The 25,174-nt window shown below is 39.4% G+C and overlaps 1 protein-coding gene across 3 annotated transcripts in view; it reads left to right on the top strand.

Moving 5' to 3' along the window:
- SLC26A8 (solute carrier family 26 member 8) overlaps nucleotides 1-25,174 on the top strand; it is an 86,098-nt gene that overhangs the window by 35,205 nt on the left and 25,719 nt on the right. For 2 of the 3 annotated variants that reach the window (XM_058733703.1, XM_058733704.1), the window contains exons 6-9: nucleotides 5,611-5,775; nucleotides 6,489-6,638; nucleotides 13,270-13,352; nucleotides 23,931-24,078. In XM_058733703.1, coding sequence (XP_058589686.1) covers nucleotides 5,611-5,775; nucleotides 6,489-6,638; nucleotides 13,270-13,352; nucleotides 23,931-24,078 — 546 coding nt within the window. The remainder of the gene's footprint in view (nucleotides 1-5,610; nucleotides 5,776-6,488; nucleotides 6,639-13,269; nucleotides 13,353-23,930; nucleotides 24,079-25,174) is intronic. The other variant, XM_058733705.1, reaches the window with a different exon arrangement.

Here is a 25,174-nt window from a genome sequence, read left to right as displayed (position 1 = left end):
AACTGTGGTATCAGCCCCCTCATACCAGCAAAGGCCAACTGAAGAGCCCAGACCATATCACTCTTACCCACCTGTAATAGGGTGCCCACCCACTCCCAACTGGGGGGTTGTCAGAGAAGGCCAAATAGGGAGTCAACACTTGCACTCCCATTGGGCAGTAATGAGACACTCTTTTCACCCTTTGCTGGGGTGGTGTCAGAGATGGCCTCATAAAGGGGACAACCCTCTCTGCTGCAGTGTCCATGGAGGCCAAGTGGGAAGAAGTAAAGACATTCTTGTCTCTTCCAGCCAGGATAATATGAGCAGAGGGCTAGTGGGGAGCCAGAACTCCCACCCCTGCCCGACAATAATGAGGAGTCCCCACTGCCTCAGCAGTCAGTGGAAACTGAGGGGAGAACCTGGGCTTCTACATCTATAGGCAGTAACAAGATGGCACCTGCCCCTTCCCCTGCCAGCACTTTGTCAAAATAAGCTAGCTAAAACAGAATATTTAAATAAGATCTAGCATCTGCTAGCACAGTGCCCAAAATGTCTACAACTGAACTGAAAATTACTTGTCATATCAAGAACCAGGAAAATCTCAACTTGAATGAAAAAAGACAGTGAAAAGATGCCAATACTATGATGACAGAGATGTTAGAATCCTCTGGCAAAGATTTTAAAGCAGCCATCCTAAACATGCCTCAGTGAGGAATAATGAACATTCCTGAAACAAGTGAGAAAATAGAAACTCTCAGCAAATAAACAAAGTGTGAAGAAGCAAATGGAAGTTTTAGAGCTGAGAAATACAATAACCAAAATTCAAAATGGAAAGAATGGACTCAATAGGAGGATAGAGGAGACAGAGGAAAGAATGAATGAATTCAAAGAAAGAGCAATAGAAATCATCCAACCTGAACAACTGAGAGAAAGTAGACAGGAAAAAGAAATGAACAAAACCTCAGAGGCAAGTAGGGTGATAATGATATACCTAATATACCTAATATTGGTATCACAAGAGTCCCAGAAAGAGAGGAGAAAAAAGATGGGGCTGAATTACTTGAAGAAATAACAGCTGAAAACTCCTGAAATTCGGCAAAAGACATAATCCTACAGATTCAAAAAGCTGAGAAATTTTCAAAAACTAAATCCATAGAAATACACACTAAGACGAATCATAGTCAATATTCTGAAAACTAAAGACAATGAAAACAATCTTGAAATCAGTGAGAGAAACACTTTACCTATGGGGTAGGGGGGTGGACAACTCATATGACAGCAGATTTCTTATCCATAGAGTCCAGAAGGAAGTTGCACAATATTTTCCATTTGCTGAAGAAAAGAACTGTCAATCCAAAATCCTGTACCCAGTGAAAATATCCTTCAAGAATAAAAGGGAAATCAAGACATTCTCACATGAAAAACTAAGAGAATTTGCTACCAGCAGGCCTACCCTAAGAGAAAGGCTAAAGAAAGTTCTCTAAACAGAAAGGAAATGATAAAAGAAAGAATCTTGGAACACTGGAAGGAAGAAAGAACAATGGAAAGAGTAAAAATATGGATGAATATGATAGATTTTCCTTGTCCTCCTGTGCTTTCTAAATTATGTTTGATGGTTGAGGCGAAATTACAACACTGATGTGATTCAAAATGTATATGACAGGAATATTTAAAACAATTACCATTGACCTTTGAACACCATGAGTTTGAACCACACAGGTCTGCTTATATGCAGTTTTTAAAAGATAAATATAGTGCAGTACTATAAATGTATTTTCTCTTCCTTATGATTTTCTTAACATTTCCTTTTCTCTAGCCTACTTTATTGTAATAATATAGTATGTAATACACATAACATACCAAATATGTGTTTATCAGTTATTTATGTTATTGGTAAGGTTTCCAGTCAACAGTAGGCTAATAGGAGTTATGTTTTTGGGGGGCGCCCGGCTGGCTCAGTAGGTGGGACATATGACTCTTGATCTTGGGATTGTGAGTTCAAGCTCCATGTTGGGTGTAGAGATTACTTACAGTTAAATCTTTTTTAAAAAGGAGTTAAGGGACACCTGGGTGGCTCAGTCGGTTGAGTGTCCAACTTCAGCTCAGGTCATGATCTCATGGCTCATGAGTTCAAGCCCCACATCGGGCTCTGTGCTGACAGCTCAGAGCCTGGAGCCTGCTTCTGATTTTGTGTCTCCCTCTCTCTCGGCTCCTCCCCTGCTCATGCTCTGTCTCTCCTTCAAAAATAAATAAATATTTTTAAACAATTTAATAAAAAAATTTAAAAAGGAGTTAAGCTTTTGGGGAATCAAAGTTATACATGGATTTTCAACTGTGTGTTTTGAGGGGAGGGTTGGTGCCCCTAACCTCTGTGGTACTCAGAATCAACTGTAGTTCGGCAAGATGCTACTATTAGGGCAAACTGAGTAAAGAGTACACCAGATCTCTCTGTACTGTTTCTTACAACTGCATATCAAACTACACTTATCTAAAATAAAAAGTTTAAATTTAAAAAAGAAATCTGCACCAGATAATAATGTTTAACATTTAAGGCTACGTGCTAGTCACTGTTCAAAACACTTTACATTAATCATCTCATCTGATCCTTACGACTCCTTGTATGAAGGTAGGTATTACTATGACCCTATTTTAAGGGAACAAAGGTATAGAGAGGTTAAGAGAATTGCCCAAGGTCACACAGCCAGTAAGATCCCAACTGGGAATTAGACTGATGGTTGTCTACCTCCAGAATCCACACTTCAGATAATTTTAAAGTTCAAGCTAATATTACTAAAAGTGAAGTGTTTTGTGTCAAAAGAATATAAAGTACAGGAATAACCTTTAGTTGGTTGGAGTTGTCTGTGAAGGAAACAACCACACATTGAGACTTTTCTTCATTCACTGAACCTTTAGTACTTTCTTTTTTTTTTTTTTTAATGCTTATTTATTTATTTTGAAAGAGGGAAAGTACATGCATATGAGCTAGGGGAGGGGCAGAGAGAGAAGAGAGAGAGAACCCCAAGCAGGCTCCATGCTGTCAGCAGGGAGCCTGACTCATGGCTGGATCCCATGAACCGTGAGATCATGACCTGAATAGAAATCAAGAGTTGGACACTCAACCAACTGAGCCACCCAGGTGCCCCTAGTACCTGCTTTCTATAAGAATAGCAGATAGGTTTCATGTCCTAGGCCAACTCTGACTGACTGACATTGGCTGCCTACAAAATTATATTAACACAGATTCCGGTGCTACATCACAGCTGAGCAAGAAAGAGTTTTATGGTTATAGATATTTGCCACTTACATGGTGGAAGGAAGAAATGGTATTAAAAATGAGCGATAATGTATTTGTATTTGTCACTATTCTCAGATTTGAGCTAAGTGTTTTACATGTCTTATGCAATGTAATTCATTCAAAACACTGCATGTTGAGTATTATTCACTTTTTATAGATGGGGAAACAGGCTCAGAGAGTTTAGTTAACTTGTCCAAGCTCACACAGCTAGTGAGTGGCAGAGCCAGGATCGAAAGCCAAGGTCTTCATCCCTAGGAATCATGCTCTTTTCACCACATCTCCTGAAGAAGAGGAATTTTCCTGAGCTCTTGAAAGAGATGATGGACATGGATTGGCAGAAATGGAAAAAAAAAATTTCTGTGCACAAGCACAGAAACAGAAATCACACAAAAGACAAGAAGCTAACTGGCCCGACCAGAGTAGTGGTGCCTACTGGGCAGTAATGACCAGAGATTCTAGAGACCCAGTGTCCAACTGACTGAAAGCTTGGAAACAAAAAGGTTTTAAACTTAGAAGATTGGTTCTTCCAAGTTTGTTTTCTGAGGTCCCCGTGCAGTGGCAGACGAAATGCGAACAGTAGTAGGTTCAACACTTGTTTATCTTTCCCCATTTTCTTCACTAGGCTCTGTAAGTTTTCTTAACCTGCCTTCTTAAGGGAATTGGAGCTCACCCTCTGTCTGTCCATCAATTTTCCTTTTTTTTTTTTAAAGTTTATTTATTTATTTTGAGAGAGAGAGAAAGCACAAATGCAAGCAGGGCAGAGAGAGAGGGAGAGAGAGAGAATCTCAAGCAGGCTCCACGCGGTCAGAGCAGAGCCTGACTTGAGGCTCGATCTCATGAACCACGAGTTCATGACCTGAGCCAAAATCAAGAGCCGGACACTTAACCAACTGAGCCCCCCGGGCAGCCCTGTCCATCAGTTTTCTCATTGTTTTTTATTATAAAAAATGGGGGGTGCCTGGTTGGCTAAGTCAGTAGAGCATGCAACTCTTGATCTTAGGGTCTTGAGTTCAATCCCCATGTTGGGCATGGAGCCTACTTGAAGAAAAAAAAAGGTAGATTGCAAAAGTCTCAAGTAATAAAAAAAAAAATGCATAAATTTTAAAGTATTGCCTCAACCTTTAATTCCATTCCCCAAAGGTAACTTCTTTTTTTTTTTTAAGTTTATTTATTTATTTTGAGAGGACAGAGACAGAGTGAGTGGGGGAGGGGCAGAGAGAGAGAGAGGGAGAGAGAATCCAAAGCAGGTTGTGTGCCAACGCAGAGTCCAACATGGGGCTTGAACTCACCAAATAGTGAGATCATGTTCTGAGCGGAAACCAAGAGTTGGTTTCCAGCCTAACTGACTGAGCTACCCAGGCGCCCCTAAAGATAACTTCTGATAATAGTTCGGGGTGTAACCTTTTAGATTCTTTATATATTTAGAAATACAAATATATAAGACACATATATAATTTATATATTATATATGTATAAGTACATATAAAATACTTTGTTATAACATTAATATATAATATATGATACAATATGTTTATAACTTATTATATATAATATATACTATATATATTATAATATAGTATTTTACATGTACATATGAATGTATAACATCTAAATCATTTATTATATACACTGAACTTATAGAAACTAAATTTGTCTTCAGGATTACATATAATATAATCTATTATAATACATGTATATATAATATATTTCAGGATTACATATATACATATTTACATTATACATACATTTTATACATTATACATATATACATATACATACATACTATATGTATACATAATATATATATTATATATATATAGCTATATTATAATCGATTATATTATATGTAATCCTGAAGACAAATTCAGTTTAATCATTCTTAGTAAAGACAAAAGTTGAAGGCCAAGAAGTTTGAGCTGGAGTTTTTTAAATTGTCTTTTCCTTTGTGAAAAGCCACATTCCTCACTGGGATATTAACATCTCCTTAAAGGGGCTATCAAAGCTTGCAACAAAAGGGGCTTTAAAAAGGCAAAAGCTTGTTCTGATCACTTGGTCACTGTTAAGGTCACATTGCTAAGGTCACTAGATTCTGGGGCAAGAACTTTAGCTTAAGTGCTCCTGAAGAAAGAAGTGTGGTCTAGTGCCTGTACAGAGCTGCTGAATCAACACCAAGGACTTCCTTGTATCTTCAATATCAGTTGATGAGAAAAAGAGAGAAGAGTTTATCCAAGGGGCCTAACTGAACTTTTTTGTTGGAAGCCCCCTGGAGAGTGCCTAATTGACGCCATTGTGGGTTGCCTCTCACTGTGGTTTTCTTTCATCTGAACCTTCTACAGCTATCAATGGGCTTGTTAGGTTTCGGCTTCATTGCCACTTACCTTCCGGAAGCGGCAATCAGCGCTTACCTGGCGGCCACGGCACTGCACATTATTCTGTCCCAGCTGACTTGCATCTTCGGGATTGTGATTAGCTTCCACTCTGGTCCCATCTCCTTCTTCTATGTGAGTAATTTCTACCTTCACCCAGAGATACCAGTGCCCTCCCCTTGCCTCCAAAAGGAAGTGGACCCGAGTGGAGAGACTGCTACATAGGGAGCAGAGTCAACACCGTCCTAGACATAATCTCAGCTCTTCTAGATTTACAGTCTGAATTAATTGCAGATGCCAGTTGGACCATGTTATATACAGTTAGAATTTAACATGTTCTCAGTTCATTACCATTTTGCCCAGCCCTTTTAAGCAAACACGATTTGCATTAAACTTTGGTTTTTAGAATACTGTAATCTATCATAATTCTTCCCACTATATAGGCATTACATGCCTCATAACAGACATGTATTCTAAAACATCTAAAGAACACAAAATGGCTAAGTAGTCCCTCAAAAGAATGGTGTAAGAGTCACTCTCAAGAGCATATATGGTCTAGAAAAAATAGTAAAGAATAGGCTGTAAACAGAACTCCTGGGTCCTTTTCCATTATACTGAAACACATAAAGTGTATTCTCTCCTTATTGGGCATTATTATATTTTAATATCTCTTTTTCAACTTAAAAAAAATGTATATCCTCCCATTTCCCTTCACGGTGCTAGTAACGCTCATAACGACCTTTGTGCCTAAGGATTTCTTTTTGAACTAATCTTGAGGGAGTGTCACCTTCTAGATTTAGGCAATTATCATACCCCTTTCTAAGCCTCTGTATTTTGTTTTCTTTCAGAACATAGTTAACTACTGTGTAACCCTCCCAAAAGCTAATTCTACCAGCATCCTACTATTTCTAACTGCTGTGGTAGCCCTGAGAAGCAACAAATGTATCAGAATGTCCTTCAATCAGTATCCCATCGAGTTTCCCATGGAAGTTTTTCTGGTAGGTGTTTTGATGCCCCCAGTTCATGGTTTACATCATTTAAAATGCCTACTTTCTAAAAAAAAAAAAAAAAAAAAAAAAAAAAAAATTATTTTTTTTAAATTTTTTTAACGTTTATTTATTTTTGAGACAGAGAGAGACAGAGCATGAACAGGGGAGGGGCAGAGAGAGAGAGGGAGACACAGAATCGGAAACAGGCTCCAGGCTCTGAGCGGTCAGCACAGAGCCCGACACGGGGCTCGAACTCACGGACCGCGAGATCGTGACCTGAGCCGAAGTTGGACGCTTAACTGACCGAGCCACCCAGACGCCCCTAAAAAAAAAAAATTTAAATTAAAAGCAAGCAACCTAGGAAGGGAGAGATCAGAGGATACTATAAAAATGATGTTTAAAAAACATATGTTAAATTGTGACAAAGCAGAATATATTTAATTTTAAGTACTAGCTTTTATTTGTAAAACATGCTTATTTTTATTTTTCAATAAATTTCTTATTTTTTAAGTTGATTTATTTATTTTGAGAGAGAGTGTGTGTGTGCAAAAGCAGGGGAGGGACAGAGAGAGAGGGAGACAGAGAATCCCAAGTGGGCTCTACACTGACAGCAATCCCCCGTGTGGGTCTTGAACCCACAAACCATGAGATCATGATCTGAGCCAAAATCAAGAGTTGGATGCTTAATGACTGAGCCACCCACGTGCCCCAAACATGCTTATTTTTAAAGTATTTTTCTCCATTGCTTCTTTTTCATACTATTTCATAAGTAGTTTTTTTTTTTTTCCTTATGAAAGCAATCCAGGCTCATTTTAGCAATTTTGAAAAACATAAGAAAAAAATAGAAGAAAAGAAAGTCCTGTGGCTGCACCTCCCGAAATCAACTACAATTAATAATTTGGGGTTTTCACTTATTCACTGTTTCCTTCTTTCAAATATATGACAGGCTTATGCTCAGTGTTGGTGAATTTCCATCTTCTTCTATGTAGAATTTTGTTTCTATTTTACTTTTTTTTATTTTTTAAGTAATCTCTATCCCCAGTGTGGGGCTCAAACTCACACCCTTGAGATCAAGAGTCACATATTCCACTGATTGAGCAAGCCCATGCCCTTGTTTCTTATGTATGTATGTATATATGTATGTATGTATGTATGTTTATTGGGACACCTGGGTGGCTCAGTCAGTTAAGCATCTGACTCTTGATTTCGGCTCAGGTCATGATCTCACGGTTCGTGAGTTCGAGCCCTGTATCAGGCTCTGTGCTGGCAGTGCAGAGCCTGCTTGGGATTCTCCCTCTCTCCCTCTGTCTCTGTGCCTCCCCTACTTGTGTTCTCTCTCTCTCAAAATAAATAAATACACTTAAAAAAGTAAATACTTATTTTTGAGAGAGAATGCACGGGCTGGGGAGAGGCAGAGTGAGGGAAAGAGGGGAGAGGGGCAGAGAGAGGGGGACAGAGGATCCGAAGTGAGCCCTATGCTGACAGCAGAGGGCTTGAACCCACGTACAGAAAGATTATGACCTGAACTGAAGTCAGATGCTCAACCAACTAAGCCACCCAGGCACCCCTGTTTCTATTTTAATAGTGTTGTGATCATTCTGTTATTCAGCCTCCTTTAATCCTCACTATGCTACAGTAGAGAAATTGAGGGAGATGAGATGTCAAATGGATTGCCTAGTCCGTGTCACTAGTAAGTGGCAGAGCTGGGGCTCACCACTATCTAATAGCAATATTTCTTCTTTCTTTTAAATTGTTTTTTTAATGTTTATTTTTGAGAGAGAGAAAGAGGCAGAGCATGAGCAGGGGAGGGGCAGAGAGACAGGGAGACACAGAACCCAAAGCAGGCTCCAGGCTCTGAGCTGTCAGCACAGAGCCTGACGCGGGGCTTGAACTCATGAACTGCGACATCAAGACCTGAGCTAAAGCTGGACGCTTAATCGACTGAGCCACCCAGGCGCCCCTCTTCTTTTTTTTTTTTTTTAATTTTTTTTTCAACGTTTTTTATTTATTTTGGGACAGAGAGAGACAGAGCATGAACGGGGGAGGGGCAGAGAGAGAGAGGGAGACACAGAATCGGAAACAGGCTCCAGGCTCCGAGCCATCAGCCCAGAGCCTGACGCGGGGCTCGAACTCACGGACCGCGAGATCGTGACCTGGCTGAAGTCGGACGCTCAACCGACTGCGCCACCCAGGCGCCCCCCCTCTTCTTTCTTTTAAAAAAGTCCACTGATAAAATTAATCTTTTGCAGTTATAATTAACATTTTTACAATGATAAAGACATTTTCATAAATAAAGCTCAGGTTTTTAAAGTCAGCATTTCTCATATTAGGATCACTGAGTGCTTGGGTGTCCGTGAGAATTAATTCCTCCTTAAGAAGTGTCCTGGGGGCGCCTGGGTGGCGCAGTCGGTTAAGCGTCCGACTTCAGCCAGGTCACGATCTCGCGGTCCGTGTGTTCGAGCCCCGCGTCGGGCTCTGGGCTGATGGCTCGGAGCCTGGAGCCTGTTTCCGATTCTGTGTCTCCCTCTCTCTCTCTCTGTCCTTCCCCCGTTCATGCTCTCTCTCTGTCCCAAAAATAAATAAAAAAAACGTTGAAAAAAAAATTAAAAAAAAAAAAAAAAAAGAAGTGTCCTGTTGCAGAGATCCCAAAAGTTCACCAAACGTCCATGTATTCCCGTCTATTTCCCAGGTGCCCCGTAGTTAGGCAGAACCATGTGACTTTGGGGCCAAAGCATAGGAGAAAGGGTGTGAGTCTCCATGTTCTTTCCCTGGTGTGATAATCATAGGACTGTATGTTAAAATAATATAGTCCCCCAGGTGGAATTAGCCTGGATCCCTGAGGCACTATTTGCAAAGAAGTTGCCCTGGAGAGACACTGACCCACAACACTCTGTGAGGGCAAAAAAAATAACACTAAGATCTCATGGTTTGTATGTTACCACAGCATAACCTATTCTATACTAAATAATCCAGGTCTATACTCTGCATGATTGAAAGAGGATGGGAATTGCTTTGGAAATTGAGACCAAGCTCTATCTCATAACTGTTGTCTACTGCTTGGAGACGTGCATATTCTTCCTTCCTTGGAATAGTTGAAAAGCTATTAATTCACAAAGTCCAGAAACGGAAAGACTACTTTTGTAGGAGACTTTCCCAATCACTGTGCATAAATAATGGTGCCCTAGAGCCCAGGGGACAATGTGCACATGGAATATGAGGAGCAGGGTCACAGGCAACCTCTCCTTTTCATGGAACCCAGCTCAGCTCTGGCACCCTTGAGCAAATATTCCCAGTACCTCAGCTGAGGCTTTGGAGTCACCAGCAGATGGCATCTGTGACGCAGATATCAGTCCTCTCTCTCTCTCTCTCTCTCTCTCTCTCTCTCTCTCTCTCTTTAATTTCAGCTTTATTGAGGTATAATTGACATCTAAAGTGGTAAGAGATTTAAAGTGTACATCGTGGTGATCGCACGTGCATATATATTGTGAAAGGATTCACCCATCTAGTTAATGGACACTTGGTCACCTCACGTATTTATCTTGTGTGTGTGTGCATCTGTGCTGAGAGAACATTTACGTTCGATTCTTAGCCAATTTGTTTTTTTATTTTTTTTAAAATTTTTTTTTTAACGTTTATTTATTTTTGAGACAGAGAGAGACAGAGCATGAATGGGGGAGGGTCAGAGAGAGGGAGACACAGAATCCGAAACAGGCTCCAGGCTCTGAGCTGTCAGCACAGAGCTGACGCGGGGCTCGAACTCACAGACCATGAGATCATGACCTGAGCTGAAGTCAGCCGCCCAACTGACTGAGCCACCCAGGCGCCCCCAATTTGTTTTTTTAAAGTTTATTTATTTTGAGAGAGAGAGAGAGAGAGCGCGAGAGAGTGTGTGCAAGTGAGGGAGAGGCAGAGAAAGAGAGAGAAAGAGAGAGAGAGAGAGAGAGAGAGAGAGAGAGAATCCCAAGCAGGCTCCACACTTTGATGTGGGGCTCGCACCCCTGAACCTCTCGAGATCATGACCTGAGCCGAAGTCGAACGTTTAACTGACTGAGCCACTCAGGTGCCCCCCTACTCTTAGCAAATGTCAATTATACAGTGCAATGTTAGCAACTATAGTCACCATACTTTCCACTAGATCCTCAGACCTTATTCATCTTAAACCTGAATGTTTCTACGCTTTTATCAAACTTTCCCCATTTCCCCCACCCATAGCTCCTGGCAACCACTTCTCTACTTTCTGTTTCTATGAGTGTGGCTGTTTTGTTTTTGTTTTTACTTATTTATTTTTTAAATGTGTATTTATTCTTGAGAAGGCCCAAGAGGGGGAGGGACAGAGAGCGAGGGGGACAGGGGATCCAAAGCTGGCTCTGCACTGACAGGCAGCAAGCTCGATACAGGTCTCGAACTCACGAACTGTGAGATCATGACCTGAGCCAAAGTCAGACGCTTAACCAACTGAGCCACTCAAGCGCCCTGTTTTTGTTTTTAGATTGCACATATAAGGGATACCATACAGTATTTGTCTTTCTCTGTCTGGCTTATTTCATTTAGCATAATACCCTCCAGGTTCATCCATGTTGTCACAAATCAAACCCCTCTCTCTTTCTTTTTTTTTTTTTTTTTATCTTAGAGAGAGTGTGATTGCGGAGGGGGTCAGAGGGAGAGAGAGAGAGGGAGAGAGAGAGAGAGAGAGAGAGAGAGAGAGAGAGAGAGAGAGAGAGAGAGATTCAGAATTTTAAACAGGCTCCACGCTGAGCGTGGAGCCCAACGCAGGGCTTGATCCCATCACCCTGGGATCATGACCTGAGCTAAAATCAAGAATCGGATGCTCAACTGACTGAGCCACCCAGGTGCCCCAAATCAACCCTCTCTTAAGAGACAGCAACAGCAGGAATCATAGTGACATTCCTTCAAGCAACCTCAAAGGCAATGAATGTTAAGTTATGAGGAAAGGCAATGAGTATAGAGGGTGCTGTGGTGGACTATGGCTGACAGATTAGTTTGTGAGCCACAGTTAAGACATTCCTTTGGGAAACGCTGTAAATAATTAGGATGCACCGTGGAGTCAGGTGGGGGAGGAAACTGAGGTCCAGCAGTAAGTCAGTGGAGACTTAGAATTGTTGCAGTTGAGACATTAAACTTTTTTGTGACCTACTTTATACTCAAAGGTTATCAAAGCCTGCAGTGCATTACATATACTTATGTCAAGTCAAGTGATTGGGAACACTTTCTGCCAAGGAGCAAGGGGATATCATTTCGAACTGGGGAAAGACCTCCATGTTTCCCCCGGCAGTGAAGAAAATGGGAGAGGGAGGGTGAGAGCTGTTCTGCCTGAGGGTATAAAAAGCTTCTTACGGCACCCACCAAGACACTACTGTCTGGATGTGCTGGAGGAAAAACACCCACCAGTCTGTCCTTAACACAGTAGCGTCAAACAGTAAGGGAAAGTTTCAAGGCAATATCTGGGACCCAGGTAGAAGACACTGATAAATAATTCAAGAATCCTATAGCTATAAGAGATGATGCATATTTTAGGTTCATAATTTACATATATGTATATGTGTGTGTATTTGTGGATGTGTTTATGTAAGTTGTACGGCAAACACCAAGAAAGCATCAAAATAGCTGTCTTTGGGTGATTTGTTTCTGCTTTTTAATTTTTCATATTTTCTCTGTGTTCCTTTATAAGCCAATACTACCTTACATTGGAAATAAAAGAGTTCCTTGGCCAGTGTGTACACTTCCTGTCCCTTAACTAGGTAAAGAACAAAACTCTTCTCTGACTCAAGCTATGATCCAGATTCTTCTTTCCATTCCGATCTGTAGGGTTCCCCGGTGTTTTCATCAGATCACAGCATCACAGGCAAACCAATTGCGATCCTGCTTGCTGTCTGGTTGAACTCGCAGAGCAGATTTATGTGTTGGTAGGGAAAATGGGGTACAGCAGCTCCATATTTATTATTCTAAGACCTGGGCATTGAGTTCTGCCGTCACTGGCTTGATTTGCTTTGGTGTGAGGTCTCTATAAGGTGTCACAGCTGCTGGGTTGTCTATTTTCCTGCTTGTTGAAATGGAAGGGAGACTTGCCATTTTAGGAGGAAATGAAAGGGTGATTAAAAAAAAAAAGGCAAGTAATTGCTTTGCTGAAGACTTTTTCTTTGTGCTGTCAAACTCTACTCCATTACTTATTATTAAGGGTTAGTGGGTTAGTCAGTAATGATTCTCAGTATACCTCAACAATCCCCCAACGGATTCTTTATATTGACACAGAGTACCTAGATCTAAAGACTTTTACACCTGAGGCCTTTGTATAGCTATTACCTGAAAACATGTTTATATTGGGTCCAGATGTTTAAGGTTGGTGAGGACATCCATTTGTTCCCATTGTTATGTCAGAGACCAAGGCTGAATTTGCTTTTCATTCTGGCTACAGTGCTAACAAGAGGTTCGGGAACCAAGAGCCAGAGAGGATTTCTGCCATGCCTGCTCCACGGACCTGGCCCCACCTCTCTCTCCAACCTTCATGTGTAGGGAGTGCCACATATCTCATTCCCTGTCTTGCCAGAGGCTATAAGCTCTACTCCTAGAAGCAAAACATAATATCTAGATGATCATATGCATTTTATTTTAACCCCTACAGATTCTTGGCTTCACTGCATTTGCAAACAAGATAAGCATGGCCACAGAAACCAGCAGGACGCTCATCGATATGATTCCTTATAGGTCAGTAACTCCACTTTTCAGGATTACTTTTCCCTCTGTGTTAACCTTCGCTTAGCCTCTGACCAGACAGCCTGATTGATGGTCTCCACTAGCAGTCAAATTTGGGTAATGGGCTCAAATTCATTTTAGAATACAGAAGCTCATGAAGGAGGATGGGCTAGGACAACCCTGTGTTTTGTCTCTGCTCAGCCTCTTAACTCTCATAGTTAAGGAAACTGTTGGATGTGCTGGAAACCAGAGAGATGCACACAGTTTTTTCCGCAGTACATCATGAGCTTTCTCAACCTCTGCACCTATCTAACTAACCCTCAAGGATGGAACAAGAGATGCCTCTTTTCCTGGCCTCTCTCCTGGAGCTCAGTGCTCAGGAGATGAGTGTTCCTTTCTGTCTTCACCCACTTAGACTGAATCGGGGTCCTTAAACATTTTCTTACTCGGCGTAGGAAGCTATCTTCGAGTAGTCTGGCATATGCAGTTCTTAAGGACTTGCGATTAATTTACATCATGATTCTTACCGGTGACTATGGGTCACTCTTGCTTCTGTTAAGAAAGTTTAATTTCCGTAACCCTGATCAGATGAGAGCGCTGGATCCTAACCACTAGACCAACAGGGAACGCCTCGTAACCTTGATCGGATGAATCACTTTGGCTAAGGAAGGCAATACACTGCAGTTTCTCCACCCACAGGCAGGCTCTGGAAGAGCAGTGTTCATTTCCTAAGGCTGTTCAGTAAGGAATACTGCAGAGTCCGCGATACTGGCAGACTCCAGGATAACACAACGTAGGCTACTTTGATGAAGGCAGATGGGATTAGTCTCATGTCCTACCAGTTAGTTCTCCGTGAAATCTGATGATGACTAAGTCACTTGAAATTCTGTTCAATTAAAAAAAAAAAAATGTGAGCAGGCACCAGGAAGTGCAATGGTAAATAAGACTGAAAAAAATAACAATAACAACAATAAGACCGATGTTTTGCATAATTATTTTATTTCATTTGCACCTCACAGTAGTACTCCTTCTTATGGCTGAGGAAACTAAGGCTTACCAAATTTAAATTACTTGTCCGTGATCAAACAGTCGGTCAAGGGCAGAGCTACTTTTGAACCCATTTCTCTTTAATTCCAAAATTTATGATTATAATCACTCTATCATACACACTCAATATGCTTCTGTTATTGATGACTTAAAAACCACACAGTCAACTTTTGCTTATGTTTTATCCTAAGATTCAGAGTATAGATAGACAAGTGAGCATTTCAAAATGTGATGCTTTGAACTTCCCTTTTTCTTTTTTTCAAATTGTAATGTATAACCATTTATACACTTTATTTTTTTAACTTTATTTTTTATTTTTTAAAATTTACATCCAAATTAGTTAGCATCTAGTGCAACAATGATTTCAGGAGTAGATTCCTTAGTGCCCCTTACCCATTTAGCCCATCCCCCTCCCACAACCCCTCCAGCAACCCTCAGTTTGTTCTCCATATTTATGAGTCTCTTCTGTTTTGTCCCCCTCCCTGTGTTATATTATTTTTGTTTCCCTTCCCCTATGTTATCTGTTTTGTCTCTTAAAGTCTTCATATGAGTGAATTAATATGGTTTGTGTCTTTCTCTGACTAATGTCACTTAACATAATACCTTCCAGTTCCATCCACATAGTTGCAAATGGCAAGATTGCATTCTTTTTGATTGCTGAGTAATACTCCATTGTGTATATGTACCACATCTTCTTTATCCATTCATCCATCAATGGACATTTGCGCTCTTTCCATACTTTGCCTATTGTTGATAGTGCTGCTATAAACATGGGGGTGCATGTGTCCCTTCGAAACAGCACACCTGTATCCCGTGGATAAATGCCTAGTGGTGCAATTGCTGGGTCGTAGGGTAGTTTTATTTTTAGTTTTTTGAGGAACCTCCATACTTCCAGAGTAGCTGCACCAGCTTGCATTCCCATAAACTTCCCTTTTTATTATATATTTATCCAAAGTTGCTAAAGATTAGAAAAATTGAACAATTTAAGTTAGTTCTTTCTGTGTCCGTGTCCCCTTTTAACCTAAGCTAAGAAAGAATTAAATGTGAGAGAACATCAAAAAGGAAAAAACATAAATATTTAAGGTTTACTAACATAGATTTAGGCAATAGATTTCATTTGCTGTATAATTCTTTGGGACAGCCACAATATATATTTTTTTAAGTTTATTTATTTATTTTGGGGGGGGAGGGGCAGAGAGAAGGAGAGAGAGAATCCCAAGCAGGCTCTGTACTGTCAGTGCGGAGGGGCTAGAACTCACAAACAGTGAGATCATGACCTGAGCTGAAATCAAGAGTCAGATGCTTAACCAACTGAGCCACCCAGGTGCTCCTGGGACAGCCACATTCTTTTTTTTTTTTGGGGGGGGGGGGGTGGGAGGGGGAACAGCCACATTCTTAACTAACTTCTTAAAAGAACAAAAAAGGGGAAATTTAACAAAAGGTAAAATATCTAACTGCCTTTGAGTATTTAGTTATATTTCTAACTAGCTCATTACGTGGAAAACACCCAGGTGCTTGTAAGTTATAAGTATATAATAAATAGGGAACTAACATAGACATAGTTAAATGGTGAAGGAAAAGATATTCAAAAATAGGAATTTAGATTCCTGTACATAATAATGGTATGAAATAGGAAAACAGGAGGAGATAGTGCTTTGAGTACTTTAAGTGATGCTTCCTACTTTAAGGAAAATGAAATTAAAAATGCATAAACCAATAAATTTTAATTAGATAAAGGATTAAAAATACATCACAAAATTTATTTTAAAATAATTTTTCCAAGTCGTATGTAATACATTGCTCATTTTACTGAATTTAGATTTTACACAAAACTTTAGAAGTCAATTTTGAGTCATAAAACTCTGTCTTGGTGAAATGATAAAAATAATCAAAAGAATAAACATGTCAAATAGTAAATCTCATCTAAAACACTTAGAAGATTTTTTTTTTTTTTTTACTTAGAAAATAAACCTAGAGGGGCGCCTGGGTGGCGCAGTCGGTTGAGCGTCCGACTTCAGCCAGGTCACGATCTCGCGGTCCGTGAGTTCGAGCCCCGCGTCAGGCTCTGGGCTGATGGCTCAGAGCCTGGAGCCTGTTTCCGATTCTGTGTCTCCCTCTCTCTCTGCCCCTCCCCCGTTCATGCTCTGTCTCTCTCTGTCCCAAAAATAAAAAAAATTTAAAAAAAAAAAAAAAAAAAAGAAAATAAACCTAGAGGTATAGAAACCAAAGCATATATGTGCTTCCAAACTCAGTTTAAAGGATTATTCTATGAATCTATGGGAAAATAACACTGGCCCCCAAACCATGAAAATTTCTTTTCCTTTTTTTAGTCTGTTAATGTCATGATTGATTTTTGAATGTTAAACCAACATTTCATCCTTAGATAAACCTCACTTGGTAATCGTGTATTATCATTTTATATATTGATTCACAAAGATGTTGTTAAGAATTTTTGCATTCATGTATATGAAGAATATTGTCCTGAGAGTTTCTTTTCTTGTAATATCTGCATCTGGCTTTAGTATCAGAGTATTGTAGACATCATAAAAGGAATTGGAATGTATTCTCTTGTCTTTAATTTCTGGAAGAGTTTCTATAGAATTGGCATTATTTATTTCTAAAATATTTGGTAGAATTCATCAGTGAAAATATTTAGGCCTGCCTGGAGTTTTCATTGTGGGCAGGTTCTTAAACAAAAATTTAATTTTTTTTCTACAAATTTAATTTTTTAATAGTCTATTAAGTACAATTATTATTAAATTACATAAGCATTGTCTATAATTCAGGTTATCTATTTCTTCTTGAGAGTACTGTTAGTTTTTGTGACTCACAGAATTTTTTTTAATGTTTATTTATTTATGTATTTTGAGACAGAGAGAGAGCATGAGCCTGTATGAGCAAGGGAGGGTCAGAGAGAGAGGGAGAGAGAGAATCCTAAGCAGCCTCCCTGCTGTCAGCACAGAGCCCAGTGAGGGATTTGATCTCACAAACCATGAGATCATGACCTGAGCTGAAATCAAGAGTCAGATGCTTAACAGACTGAGCCACCCAGGCTCCCTGGTGATTGAACAAATTTGCCCATTTAATCTAAGTTGTCAAATATATTGGTAAAAAGTAATTTATGTTCTCTTACTATCTTATTTTACTAAACAGCATTATTAATATATAATTTATATACCATAAAACTCACCATTTTAAAGTGTACACTTTTGTGGATTTTAGTATATGCTCAAAGTGGTACAACCATCATCACCATCTAATTTCAAAATATTTTATCACCCCCAAAAAGAAACCCTGTCCCATTTGTCCCTCTCCTTAGCCCTTGGCTACTACTTTATCTACTTTCTTTTTCTTTTATTTTAAGTAAACTCCACACCACACGTGGGACTTGAACTCACAACCCCAAATTCAAGAGTCACATGTTCTACCTACTGAGCCAGCCAGGTGCCACTCAATCTATTTTCTACCTCTAAGGATTTGCCTATTCTGGAATCATAAAATATGTGGCCTTTTGACTCTGGCCTCCTTCACTGAGCATAATGTTCTCAAGATCCATCCATATTGTACCATGGATCATTCCTACTTATGGCTGAACAGTATGCTAAGGTATATATGGATATACCACATTTTGTTAATCAGTTCGTCAGTTGATGGACATTTCAGTTATTTCCAGCTTTTGGTTATTATGAATAGTGCTCCTATGAACATTCAGGTGCCAAGTTTTTCTTTGAGTACATGTTTTCTTTCCTTTTGAGGATATACCTAGGAGTAGATTTGCTGAGTCATATGGTAACTCTATGTTGAACTTGTTGAGGAGTTGCCAAACTACTCTCCACACTGCACCATTTACTTTCCTGCCAATAATGCACAAAGGTTCCAATTTGCTCCTTCTGGTCACAAAGGTGCAGACAACAAGGTGAGCAGTCATTGTTGTTGCACCTCACTCCCATTGTTTCAAGTCCCTCCCCCTCTGGCAAAAGTGACTGCCAAGGGATTTAAAGAACTGGCACCCCATTTTTTCTTCTTCATTTTTTTCTTTTTCTCCCCTTTTGGAAGTCATACATTAAAGATTAGGACATTAAAAAATACCTGCACTTACAGGGAAAATTAGAAAATAACCACACATGCCTGGAGAAAGGAACAGGCTCAGAAAAGACCTGAGAAAACCTTAAGTTTAACGTTTTCTTCAACTGAAGTCTTATCCTTGACACAAAAACAGCCAACAACAACAATAACAAAAAACAACAAACCCTAGGAACGGGGAGAATCTGATTTCCAGAGGTACTACATTATTAGATTCAAATATCCAATGTTCAACAAAAATGTCAAGGCAGATAAAGGAACAGGAAGTATGGCTCATTAAAATGAAAACAACAACAACAGAAATTGTCCTGAAAAAGACTTGATGGCAGATCTACTAGACAAAGACTTGAAAACAATTGTCTTAAAGATACTTACAGAACTAAAGGAAAATGTAGAGAAAGTAAAGAAAACAATGTATGAACAAAATGGAAATATCAAAAAAGAAATAGCAAACTTAAAAGAAACCAAAAAGAAGTTATGGGGCTAAGAAGCACAATAACTGAAAGGAAAAATTCACTAGAGAGATTCAAAAGCAGGTTTGAACAGTCAGAAGGAAAAACCAGTGAACTTGAGGATAAGATAATGGAAATTATTGAGTCTGAGGAACAGAAGGAAAAAAGATTAGAGAAAAATGAACAGAATTTTAGGGACTTATGGGACACCATCAAGCAGAGCAACACACACTCAGTGGGAGACTCAGAAGGAGAAGAGAGAAAGAAAGGGATGAGAACAACATTTGAAGAAATAATGGCTGAAAACTTCCCAAACTTGATTTAAAAACATGAGTGTAAACGTGTAACTCTAACAAATTCTTAGTAAGAGGAACTCAAAGAGACCCATACCTAGATATATAATCAAACTTCAAAAGACAAAGAGAATCTTGAAAAGGAAAAGAGAAGTGACTCATATGTAAGGGCTTATCAATAAAGTAATGAGAGACTTCTCGTCAGAAACTCTGGAGGCCAGAATGCAGTGGGCCAACAAAGTGCTAAAAGAAAAAAAAAAAACAACCATCAACCAAGAATCCTATATCCAGCAAAAATTTCCTTCAAAAGTAAAGAAGTTAAGTCATTCTCAGATAAATAAAAGCTAAGCGAGTTTATTACCACTGGACCTGCCTTGGAAGATATACTCAAGGGAGTTCTTCAGGGTAAAATGAAAGGATAATTTACAGTAACTTAAAGCTGTATGGAGAAATAAAGGTCTCAGTAAAGGTAAATATTGGAAAATTATAAAAGCTAGTATTATTAACAATGGTTTGTAATTCAACATTTTATTTTTTACATAATTTAAGAGACCAGTGCATTTAAAAAAATCACTACTTTATGTTTTGAGGTATACAATGTATAAAGGTATAATTTTGTGACATCAGTAACAGAAAAGGGTATGAATAGAGCTGTAAAGGAGCAGAGTTTTTGTATGTTATTGAAGCTAAGCTGGTGTAAATTCAAACTAGAGTGTTATAACTTTAGGATGTTAAATGTAACCCCCATGGTGACCACAAAGAAAATAGTTATAGAATATATAAAAAAGGAAATTAGAAAGGAATTTAAACATTTCACTACAAAAAAATCAACTAAACACAAAAGAAGATAGTAATGCAGGAAATGAAGGACATATAAAACTATAAGACATATAGAAAACAAATAGCAAAATAACAGAAGTCCCTTCATATCAGTAATTACTTTAAATGTAAATGGATTAAACTCTCCAGTCAAAAGAGAGATTGGAAGATTGGATAAAACACATCATCCAACTATATGGTATCTGTAAGAGACTCATTTTAGGGGCACCTGGGTGGCTCAGTCAGTTAAGCGTCTGACTCTTGATTTCAGCTCAGGTCATGATCTTACAGTTGGTGGGTTCGAGCCCTGGGTCAGGCTGTCCACTGACAGCACAGAGCCCACTTGAGATTCTCTCTCTCCCCTCTCTCTCTGCTCCTCCCTTGCTCTCTCTCTCGCTTTCTCTCTTTCTCTCAAAATAAAGAAATAAACATTAAAAAAGAGAGAGAGAAGTGCTTTAGATCCACAGACACAAATAGATTAAAAGTGAAAGAATGAGAAAAGATATGGTAACCAAAAGAGAACAGAATTGGGTATACAAATATAAGACAAAACAGGCTTTAAGTTTAAAAAGTTTACAAGAGACAAAGAAGGACATTATATGTTATAAACAAACCAATTATTTGTATGCTATAAATAATCCAATAATTATTAAGCAGTTATGAACATTTACACACCTAATGACAAACCGTCAAAATACATGAAGCAAAAAAGGACAGAATTGAAGGAAGAAATAGACAGTTCTACAATAACAGTTGGTGACTTCAATACCCCACTCTCAGTAATAGATAGAACACCCAGGCAGAAGATAAGTAAGGAGACAGGTCCTAACCAACACATAATAGACCAATCAGATCTAACAGACATACACAGAACACTGTACTGAACAACAGCATACATATTCTTCTCAAGTGCACATGGGCTACTTTCCAGGATAGACCACACTTAGGTCACAGATTAAGTCTCAATAGATTTAAAAATTTTTTTTAAAATTTTTTTAATGTTTTATTTTTGAGAGAGAGAGAGAGAGACAGAGGGAGAGAGAGAGAGAGAGAGAGAGAGAGAGCATGAATGGGGGAGGGGCAGAGAGAAAGGGAGACATAGAATCCAAACCAGGCTCCAGGCTGTCAGCATAGAGCCTGACACGGGGCTTGAACCCATGAACCGCAAGATCATGACCTGAACCAAAGTTGGACAATTAACTGACTGAGCCACCCACGTGCCCCTAAAAAAATTTTTTTAAAGATTTTACTATTAAGCAATCTCTATACCCAATGTGGGGCTTGAACTCACAACCTGGGGATCAAGAATCACATGCTCCATTGACCGAGCCAGCCAGGTGCCCTAAGTCTCAATAGATTATAAAAGATAGATATTGTACAAAGTATTTTCTCTGACCACGATGAGATGAAGTTAGAAATCAATAACAAAAGTAAAACATAAAAATTCACAAATTTGTGGAAATTAACACACTCTTAAACAATCAATAGATCAATGAAGTCACAGGAGAAGTTAGAAAATACAGAGATACATGGAAACAAAAACACAACATACCACAACATACAATACACAAAAAAAACAGTGCCAAGAGGGAAATTTGTAGCCATAAATGCTTGCATTTTAAAAATAAACCAACAAGCAAGATCTCAAATCAACAACCCAACTTTACAACTCAAGGAAGAATGAACTAAACCTAAAGCTAGCAGAAGGAAGGAAACAAAGATAAGAGCAGAAATAGATGAAATAAAGAATAGAAAGACAATAGAGGAAATCAATGAAACCAAGTCGGTTCATTAAAAAAATCAACACAACTGACAAACCTTTAGCTAGATGCTCTAAGAAAAAAAGGGAAGAGATCAAATCAGAAATTAAAATGAGGATATTACTACCAATTCTACAGAAATAAAGATGACTACAGAATAAAGACGACTATAACAGAGTACTGTTACTATGTGCCAACAAATTTGATAACCTAGATGAAATGGAAAATTCCTAGAAACACAAAATCTACCAAGACTAAATCATGAAGAAAAAAAAGTCTGAATAGACCTATAACTAGTAAGGAGATTGAACCAGTTATCAAAAATATCCTGACAAAGAAAAACCCTGACCCTGATGGCTTCATTGGCGAATTCTACCAAGCATTAAAGAACTGTTCAAACTTTTCCAAAATATTGAAGAGGAGGAAACTCTTTCCAACACGTTCTATGAGGCCAGCATTACCCTGATACCGAAGCCAGACAAAGACACTACAAGAAAAGAAAACTTAGGAACATTGATGATCAGTGATACAAAAATCTTCACAAATATAAGCACACGATAAGACACAATATTACTAATTATTTGGGAAATGCAAACTGAAACTGTAGTGAGATATGACCTCCTACCCATTAGGATGGCTACTGTGTATGTGCATACGCACACACATACACATACACACATATGCGCATATATACATATACCTATACCAGTGTGTGTGTGTGCATCTAAGACAGAAAATAACAAAAGTCGGTGAGGATGTAGATTTCTTTGTGCACTGTTAGTAGAAATATAAAATGGTACGGCCACTGTGGAAAGCAATATGGTGGTTCCTCAAAAAATTAAACAGAATTACCAGATGATCCAGCAATTCTACTTCTGGATATATACCCCACAAAATTGAAAGCAGGGTCTTGAATAGATATTCATGTACCCGTGCTCACAGCAGCATTATTCGTAATAGCTAAAATGTGGAAGAATTCATAAGTGTCATCAACGATGAATGGATAAGCAAAATATATATACATATCATTCAGCCTTGAAAAGGAAGGAAATTGTGACATATGCTGCAACATGGTTGACCTTGAGGACTTTATGCTGAGTGGACTAAACCAGTCACAAGAAGACACACCCTGTATGATTCCACTTACATGAGGTGCTTAGGGTAGTCCAAATCATCAAGACAGAAGGGAGAATGGTAGTTGCCAGGGCTGGAGGAGGAGGAAATGGAGAGCTATTGGTTAACCGGATTAATAGGGTTTCAGTTTTACAAGGTGAAAAGAGTTACGGCGTGGATGGTGGAGACGGTTGCGCGTTCCGAGTGTATTTAACACCACTGAATGGCACGCTTAAAAATGGTTGAGATGGTGGATTTCATGCAATGCATATGTACCACACGGAAAAGAAATGAGGGGGAGAAAACTATAGGGGGGAAGGTGTAGGTAGAATGGGAAGTAATTTATATAAAAGAGGTAAAGATGTAAAAAATGTATATAAAATTATACCCTAAAAGATTTGAGTGTGAATACAAGGGGATTCATTGGGATTTTGGCTCCAAACCATCTGAGATGTGGTATCTGCCTATTGTTTATCCGCTGGTATGGTCCCTAACAGTGTAGGTGGGGCCATTTTCTGTCAGTCTTTGTGGTTTGCCTATCCTATTTGTTGCTATTGCTACATGGCAAGAATGTCGAACTGGAAGACAGCCAAGTGTTCTCTCAGTGGCTTTTGTAACCTGGCTGGGTTTCCCGGCAGTTTGGGCAGGCTGCTGCCTCAGTACTCTTCTATCTTTTGTTGTTATTACTTTTTTTTTTTTTTTTTTTTTTTTTTTTTTTTTTGAGAGAGAGACAGTGCGTGCACGCCAACAGGGGAGGGGCAGAGAGAGAGGGAGAATCTTAAGTGGGCTCCAGGCTCAGCACGGAGCCCAGCACAGGGCTCCGTCTCACAACCCTGAGATCATGATCTGAGCCGAAATTAAGAGGCCGAAGGCGCTCAACTCACTGAGCCAGCCCAGCGCCCCTCTTATTGTTATTTTCAAAAAAGGGTCAGGCCTGCCTGCCCCACATGATAAGGCTGGAGTGGGGAAGGAGCCAATAAATGGTTCCTGCTTTCTAGGAATAATGCCACCATTTTATTCCAGCTTCCTGTTTCCTGTGATGCCAGATTTCAACATTCTTCCTGAATTAATTTTAGAAGCCTTCTCCTTAGCTTTAGTGAGCTCCTCTCTGCTGGTATTTGTGGGCAAGAAGGTTGCCAGTCGCCATAACTACCGTGTTAATTCCAACCAGGTGAGATGAGAGGCTGTTATTTCTGTTATTTCCTCTGACCCTTAAGTCTTTGTTCTCCAATCTGAGCCTCCTGTCAACATGAAGATTGCATTTTTTTAATGTTTATTTTTGAGAGAGACAGAGCATGAATGGGGGAGGGGCAGAGAGAGAGGGAGACACAGAATCCGAAACAGGCTCCAGGCTCTGAGCCCCCTGCCCCCATGTGGGGCTCGAATCCATGAACCGTGAGATCATGACCTAAGCCAAAGTCTGACGCTTAGCTTAACCACTTAACAGACTGAGCCACCCAGGTGCCCCAAGACTGCATTCTTTTGTAACTAGAGAGTCAGTGAGACCAAAATTTGAATTATAATTACCAAAGGATTTTTGAGAAGCATGGCATACTTAACTTTGAAGCCACTTAAATTAACATGAGTGTTATTCGCCCAGAACAGCTATGGTGTGGGGAGGCAAGAAGATAACATATGGCATCATGTTGTTAAGCTAACAGAATTCCTCTCCTCTTAATTTCATCCTCCTTTCCAAGTTCTTAGGAGTCAACCACATACCGAGGTGCGATAAGAAATGCTAGGGAATATCAAAGCCAGGCTACTAGCATAATTAAATTGGTCTCCCAGAAACAGTCCTTGTTTTTTGTTTTTTTTTTTTAATCTCCCAGCTATTCTGAGTTTGGCCCTTTTCCTAGAACTCAAAAGAGAAATGTGGAAGAAAGAGTTGTCCCACTTTGATTTTAAGATAGTATGGAAGGAAGGGAGAAAAATTAGTATTATGTTTCCTCCTGTCATCCGAAGTCCCAGTGAAAGGGAATAATAAGACAAAAATTTCATTTCTCACTTTGAAAAAGTGCTTTTCTTAGGATGGGTAGCTAAAATGAAGATTCAAGTTAATCCGGAAATCAGATTTGCCATCCTTTTGTTCTTTGTAAGAGTATTTCCAGGGCACCTGCGTGGCACAGCCGGTTAAGCATCTGACTTCAGCTCAGGTCATGATCCCGCAAGTTGGCAAGGTGGAACCCCATGTTCGGTGCCACTCTGACAGCTCAGAGCCTGGAGCCTGCTTCACATTCTGTGTCCTTCCCTCTCTCTACCCCTCCCCC

The sequence above is a fragment of the Neofelis nebulosa genome, chromosome 6 (genome assembly GCF_028018385.1).
Source record: "Neofelis nebulosa isolate mNeoNeb1 chromosome 6, mNeoNeb1.pri, whole genome shotgun sequence".
In the NCBI taxonomy this organism is placed as follows: domain Eukaryota; kingdom Metazoa; phylum Chordata; class Mammalia; order Carnivora; family Felidae; genus Neofelis; species Neofelis nebulosa.
Note: the sequence above shows the minus strand (reverse complement) of the source record. Positions and strands in the feature narration are given on the sequence as shown.